This window comes from Medicago sativa, chromosome 4 (assembly GCF_051527215.1).
Source record: "Medicago sativa cultivar Bolivia chromosome 4, Bolivia_mono, whole genome shotgun sequence".
Classification (NCBI taxonomy): domain Eukaryota; kingdom Viridiplantae; phylum Streptophyta; class Magnoliopsida; order Fabales; family Fabaceae; genus Medicago; species Medicago sativa.
Window position 1 is genome coordinate 92,931,054 of NC_140752.1, and position 7,448 is coordinate 92,938,501.

The following is a 7,448-nucleotide window of genomic DNA, read 5'->3' on the forward strand; positions in this document are numbered from 1 at the left end:
GGTAATTTAATCATAATTTTGGCCTTCCCTTTCCTCCAAATTCGTTTCCACCTTTCTTCGATTTTAGGGATTTACCTCAATGTTAATCGTTATTAGATTCATGGGTTCCTTATGTATTTTCAAGTGTTTTTGATTTGCTTATAAAACATTTGTAGGATCATAAATATAGGAGTTGTATTATTTGAACAACTATTTTAATGTCAACTTTTGGAACAACCATCAATTTACAAAGAAAATGAGGTATGAGCACAAAAACCAAAACAATAGAGAGAGAAAGTAAAAACATAATGTGAGTATGAAAGAGAAAGTTGTCAAAAAATGGTTATACAATTATCATTTCTCTAAATATGATTACAATTTCATCGTATGGGTAGATGAATTTGAGAAACTGGTTTACTTAAGAGAAATGCTAACATGTACACTAAGGATAGATGTTAACATACTAAAGATGGAAATTATATATTGAAAATTATACCAATTTATTTCTCTAGCTTTTGATAATTACTTTTTCAACAAATATTTAACATTTGTGAAAATCTTATGATGTGTCTATAGAGCACATGTTAATACGACCTTTTACTTAATTGACAAAACATATCAGATATTTGAATGGCAGGAGTTCCGAAGAAGAAGAATGCTAACAGAGTTTGCCACATCAGCACCCAAATGACACATTATTAGTTTTAGGACCAACTACATACTCTAAACACTCAAGCTTTTTTTTTTTTTTTTAAAAGAAATACTCAAGTTTTTATAAAATTTAATTAGCATACACTCTCTATGTAAAATTATACTCCCTCCGGTCCTTATTATAAGAAACAATTAACTTTTTTGGTTCATTGTGTAAGTGATGTATCTAGTCTATATTTCCAATAAAATACATTAATTATTCTATGAACCTAAAAAGTCAACTTTTTCTTATAATAAGGACCGGAGGGAGTATTTATATGTATTTAATGTTGTATAGCCACATCATTTAATGTGATCGAAAACTATAAATAATTATATTTATTAATTGACGTGTTAATACATTTATTAAGAGTAGATGAAAAATAATTTTACACTGTTGAATTAAACTTTTTCTTTATTTTACACCGTCGAATTAAACCTTTTTTTTTTTTCATGACAAAATATGAAAGTAAAAAAAGAGGAAAATACAAACAATTATCTTTAGCGGCAACTACAAGTAGAAGTGAAAGCGTAATAGGAAGGGAAGAAGAGAAAGAGGGTTTGGCGGCAGCAGCATAATGGCAGTTTCAATTCCTCTATTCTCCTCCACCTTATCTTCTTCTTCTTCTTCTTCTATTTCTCTTTCTTCATCTTCAAAACTTCACTCCCCTTCTCGCACTTCATTATTTCGTCGTAATTCAACTTCCTTCACTATTCGCTCTTCTTATTCCGGAAATGGTTCTTCCCCTGATGCCTTCAATTCCAGGTTTTTCATCTAATTTTCACCTTTTTATTTATCCTTTATGCCTTCGTTTCTGTTAATTTACTATGGTTTAGTTGATTAATTGAATTGTTGACAGGAATTCTGAAATTATTCCATCCATGTCTCCGTTTGCACTGTCAATGAATGAATCTAGTAAGCCAAAATGGACAAGGGTTTTGCTCAAAGTTAGCGGAGAAGCACTTGCTGGAGATCAAGCTCAGAATATTGACCCTAAGGTCGTCTACCTGCAATTTATATCTTTATTTTGTGTATCAATTTGCTTAACTAAATTAATATTATGTGTGTCAGTCAGTCAAATATTCCGAGCTTTCAGTTACAATATTGTCTTTCATTAAATATTATGAGTGTCACTGTGTCAGTCAAATACTGAAACAATGTTTTCTTCAATTACAATACTACGTACTACTTTCAGCATTAGTTTTTTGGCCTGTATTAATAAAAAATTGTCTAGTATTCATGATTACACAGTTAATTTTTCGGCCCACATGGGTTAGTCTGGTGTTGTAGCCTTGGGACCTTGGATTGTGCTCCTCTCAAGGTCTCAAGTTCAAGTTTGAATCCTCCTGATGCCAATTTTTGTTGGCTACTTCGTACAGAACTTTGCTCTAACTTTAAATAGGGCCCTAAGTAGACTGTAGGATTGGTCCTCCCGGATTAGTCGGTCCCTAGGTCGGATACCGTGTTTTAAAAATATAAAAAAATATACTTGATATTTGTTTAATTGTTGTTGATTATAAACTAATATAGATAAGATAGATATAGAAGTGCCAACAGAAGTTGGTTCAGTTGGTCAGGAGTTGACACGTAAACCACAAGGGTGCGAAATTCAACTCCGGCTGTTGGCATGAGGACCTTGTTGGGGGGGTGATTTGTAAATACGTAGGTTAGTGCTCTCCGAGACTTGGAGACTGTATTGACCTTTGGGATCCCCCAGATTTCATCTCACTTTTTATCATACAAAAAGAAGAAAATATAAAGATAAAACTGGTAATAAACAATTTTGGGAGACATAATCGATGAATGAAACCAAATGAAATATCTTGCCATATGATGTTGCTCTTGACTTTGTTTCTGAGATTTTGATTTTGTTTTTGTGGGTTTGGATGCAGGTAACTATGTCCATTGCAAGGGAAGTGGCAGCTGTAACCCGCCATGGCATTGAGGTGACTACACTATAGTGTATTATTTTTTCACTAGTTTCCTTCGGTTTTATTTTTTGTAGTTTGTCTGCTGCATTTTCAACTTGTTTGAGACCCCTTGGTTAATTGAATGCATGGTTTGAAGTAGGTTTGGGGAATTATTATTGTTAATGTACTTTGCAATATAATCTTTAGGGGAAGCTCTGCCGGTACCTGTTTTGTAATCTGTAGTCACCAGTATTATTTGGGGAGTTTATTATCTTTGCATGTTAGACCCTTTGACTTGAAATGATTCAATGCTTTTTACTGGTTTTCACAGTTTGGTTTATAATGATTGGGCCGATGTTTCAGGTTGCACTAGTTGTTGGTGGGGGTAACATCTTCCGTGGAGCCTCGTGGGCTGGAAGTAGTGGTCTTGACCGCTCATCTGCTGATTATATTGGGTGATAATTCCCTTAATCTCTTTTAGCCAAGAATACCTTTAATCTTCATTCAAAACTTTTTGCATGTATGCAGAAGTCTGTCTTAATTTTATCTAGAGCAGTATATATACAAATTTGGATTCTCTACTTTTGAGTTTCCTGCAATTTCCTGCATTTAGTAAAAAGTTTGTCACGAGAGACAAAACGTTGGGTGTGTATGTGGCTTTATAGCTGTAAAGACAAAAGTACCGTAAACTTTTGTCTAAGTGTAGAAAATGCTAAATTTTTACTTTGGGGAATCCAAATATCCTCTGTTGCCTAAAAATGTTTAATACAATGTAAATTGTGTCCTGCTTTTTTGTAATTGTATTTGATTTATCGTGTAGGATGCTGGCAACAGTCATGAATGCTATATTTCTTCAAGCAACAATGGAGAGTATTGGCATTCCAACTAGAGTACAAACTGCATTTCGCATGTCTGAGGTTGCAGAACCGTATATACGCAGAAGGGCTGTGAGGCATTTGGAGAAAGGAAGGGTTGTCATTTTTGCTGCTGGCACTGGAAATCCATTCTTTACCACAGACACTGCCGCAGCACTTAGATGTGCAGAAAGTAAGTTAACTTTTCGTTGCTGCAATTTTATCTGTTATAGTTGATCGTTAGTTCATATTGCTTTCATTCTCGCATCTTCATAAAGGGTGTATATTTCTAGATTGCAAATCCTGTTCATTAGTTTATAGTTTTGTGCTAAATTTATGAATTAATCATGTGCTTCAAACCGGTATTTATTGCTATTTACTTCTATTCTTTTCAGTTAATGCAGAGGTTGTACTCAAAGCTACAAATGTTGATGGAGTATTTGATGATGATCCAAAGCGTAACCCTCAAGCGCGGCTTCTTGATACACTAACCTATCAGGATGTAATAACAAAAGATCTGTCAGTGATGGACCTTACTGCCATAACTTTGTGTCAAGAAAATAATATTCCTGGTAAGTAAAGCAGACAAACATTAAAATAAGTTTTTATTATTTATTTTGATTGAAATCAACTCAGATTGGTCCTATTGTATTTATTGTCCTGATGAACTGTATCTGTCCTTGCCTTGGAACAGTTGTAGTCTTCAATCTAAACAAACCAGGTAACATAGAGAAGGCCATTAAAGGTGAGAGAGTTGGCACTTTGATTGGGGCAACGTGGAATTCTACCATATCAAGAACGTGAAAATATTTGAAGACCAATTACAAGTGATTCTTTCTCGTGGTTTTGTTATGCAATCTTCCAGCTGAGGATGCCAAAATGGAGGTGCATTATTTTGCAGTTGGTGCTTTTGATGTACTTTAAAGACACTGTTTTAAGTCAAAATCTGTAAATATAACTAGGTGTATTATTTTTTACATTATTTTTTATTTGCCATCCACGTGGTTTGGCCTAATTTTATCTTGCCATCTTGTGTGGTTTTATATATTTTTTGAAAAAGATTTTTTGACTTCTCAACCCTGGTAGTGGCTCCATTACATTAGCACTCAACTCCGGTTCTTTTTTTCAATGCATGTTATGGTGTGTTTCATTCATTGTACTGGAGTACATCTTTTTCCCAAAACAAGCACGCCCTTTGTTTTTAATCGTAATTCCTAGGAAATTAGGAATAGGGTGATGTTAATCATGTAAACAAGCACGCCCTTTATTTTTAATCGTAATTCCTAGGAAATTAGGAATAGGGTGATGTTAATCATGTCATTTCCATTTTGGTCTAGAACACCGAACAGTTTTAAAATGATTATCCAAAGCAAAAAGTCGGAGAAGTGAAGGAATAAACATTTCACACATGTCAACACCGATGACATTTCATCCAGCTTTATTAATTTCATTTCTATTCTATATTTCTAAGTTCTTGTTATACAGTATTGGTCAAGGGAACCACGTTGGAGTGGATCCTTCTCGGAAAAGTTTTTTCTTTTGCCTCGGAAGACTTTTTCGACGCTAGCCATGATACTTTTGCTTGGACCTTTGATCGAACGGTGCCCACAATCCCACAAACAAAGCACATAGGTATTTGAAATTAGAATTTTACTAGATGTAACTCATGTAATTATTTGTTTAGTTTTCATCAAAAATAAGTAAAAGTAAATATTTTTGAGAAATGACAAACATCAAGATATTTTTTCCAAGCCCACGCTAATTTTTTTTTTAGTAAATCACTATTTTGATCTATAAACTTGTATGAATTGGATAGCTTGGTTTTATAAATTTATGAAATAATAAATTAGCTCTTAAAATTGAATACCGTCTCTCAATTTAGCCTCTTGAAATCGAATTGTAGCTCTTGAAATTGACAGTCGGTATTCAATTTCAAGGCTAGCACCGTGACAAAAATTTCATTGTTACTTTTGGTAACCAAAATCATCATATATCCTTTGCACAACACAACAATATAGACTTCTCGATAGAGTTTTATAGAACCACGAATGACAAGTAGTTTCTTCTTCAAAAGAGTTAACAATGTTGTATTCTCAAAAAACCTAGAAGCTCCAGTTAAGCTAAAATAGATCTTTTGCAATCTATCCAAAGTGAATTTCCAGTCAATCTATCCAAATTTGAGTTAATTTCCACTGTTATGATATCACTGAAAAAATTTGTTTGAAAATTGTTTTTTCATGAAATGAAAACAACTCCCAGGCTTCAATCGAACTATAATTCTATCTTTAAAATTTTAAAGTAATTTTATTTAGCAATATATCCAACTCGGTATAAAAATACAACACTTCCGTTACCAATGTGATTGAATGAGAGAAGAAAACTGTGTAAAATTTTGATTCAATCAGAGAATAGGAAAACTACTTTTTGGAAGCTGCACTTAATAAAATAAAATAAAAAACTATAGACCAATCCAAATAAACTCAAGTGGTTGTTTGTGACAAATAAAAGGAGCCAATTCTAACACACAATAGTGGACCAAAGCTTGTTGATATTTTTTTTCCAATCATACCAATATACTTACACAGAGACCAAAACTTATGGCTGATATGGCACAAAAGTCAGTGAATGTTGAATTTTCAACCTTCCTAATAAAATCATCATCATCAATGAAAAGTCAAAAAAACATTTTCTCTAAATTAAAATAATAATTAGTCGAAGATACTGAACAGATCTGGCGACGGCAACGGCGAAACCACGGTGGCTGAAAGTAAACCCGACGGACTCGCCACAAAGCTATTCCCATACCATAACGGACTCGTATCATGCCAAAACGGCGTAGTTTGTGGTTCATTCATACCAGGTGAAAAGAATCCCTGTGATATCGGTGGTAGAGTCGCCGGTGCCGGAGATAATATCCCCGGAAACTGACCCATTTCAACTCCTTCTAACAACCACGTTAAATCTTCGTCTACAGTTTGTTGAACCCTTTCTCTCTCTGTTGGACTTGTTCTTTCGATGGAAGCAAGTCTCGCTGCCGGAGAAACCGCGCCGGATTGTTGAGGTGCATCTTCGCCGCCGGAAGGTCCGGTGAGACGCTGAACAACGTCCATGAAGTCACTGACGGGGATGTGGAGGACTTTAGGAGATACGGAGTAGATGATGAGTGGTTGTCGGTGCTGGGAGGCTCCTGCTGGTTGGTGGTGGTGGGCGGCGGTGGGTGGAAGCGGTGGTTTGCGGATTGTGTGAGATTCTTTGTTGACTCTGAGTGGTGGTGGACGTGTGCCTTGTATTTGAAGCTCTCTCCTAGGTGACGGCGTTGATGTTCCGCTGCCGGAGGGAAATTCCGGTGGGTTCATGGTGGAGAAGAAGAAGGTGAGTTTTTGGAGGAAAAGAAAAAAAGTGTGTAGTTGCAAAGAGGCACAATAATAAGTTAAGTTTGTAGTGATTAAAATGGAAATAAAAAAATAGGGAAATATAAATTTATTATATTTGTTTTTATTTAGGTACGAAGGAACAAGGAAATAGATGGTGATTTTATTGACTAAGAAGAAAGACAGGGTGTTGTTTCAGTCAAACACATGTTCTTGATATGGTTGGGTTGACAACTGAACTCAGTTAACTTCCTTGTTTGCAAGACAAAATGTGAAACCGTTTTATGAACGTGTTTTAATTTAATTCAATACAATTCAATTCAATACAGATTAAATCGTTGAGTGTAATGAATGGAATGGAATGGAATGATACTTATAAAAAATAAGCGGGTTAAATACAGATTGTTTTTTTTCTCTCTTTAAATATACTCTTTTTTTTTTTAAAAAAAAACTTTGGTCCTTTAAATTTCAAGTTAGCAATTTTAATAATGTTTTTTTTTATGGGAAATGTTAACTTGTGCCCTCAAGTCACAGGTTAATGATTCAAATATAGAAATGCACAAAATGCACAAAATTTTAAAGAAAGTTTCTTCTTTTAGGCTTCTTAACATGTGTCTTAAGGGCATAAGTTAACCTACTTTTT

The 7,448-nt window shown here is 34.5% G+C and overlaps 2 protein-coding genes across 2 annotated transcripts; one reads left to right on the forward strand and one right to left on the reverse strand.

The window, feature by feature from the left end:
* The first annotated feature begins 1,213 nt into the window (after positions 1-1,213).
* On the forward strand, positions 1,214-4,511 carry LOC146933879 (Amino acid kinase family protein). Its single transcript, XM_085705668.1, has 7 exons — positions 1,214-1,435; positions 1,530-1,668; positions 2,563-2,616; positions 2,944-3,035; positions 3,401-3,627; positions 3,830-4,006; positions 4,129-4,511. The coding sequence occupies exons 1-7, from the start codon at positions 1,248-1,250 to the stop codon at positions 4,236-4,238; spliced, it is 987 nt and encodes a 328-aa protein (XP_085561794.1). The 5' UTR covers positions 1,214-1,247; the 3' UTR covers positions 4,239-4,511.
* A 1,454-nt stretch (positions 4,512-5,965) lies between these two features.
* Positions 5,966-7,168, reverse strand: MKS1 (MAP kinase substrate 1). Its single transcript, XM_085705669.1, has one exon. The coding sequence runs from the start codon at positions 6,788-6,790 to the stop codon at positions 6,143-6,145; it is 648 nt and encodes a 215-aa protein (XP_085561795.1). The 5' UTR covers positions 6,791-7,168; the 3' UTR covers positions 5,966-6,142.
* Positions 7,169-7,448: the final 280 nt, after the last annotated feature.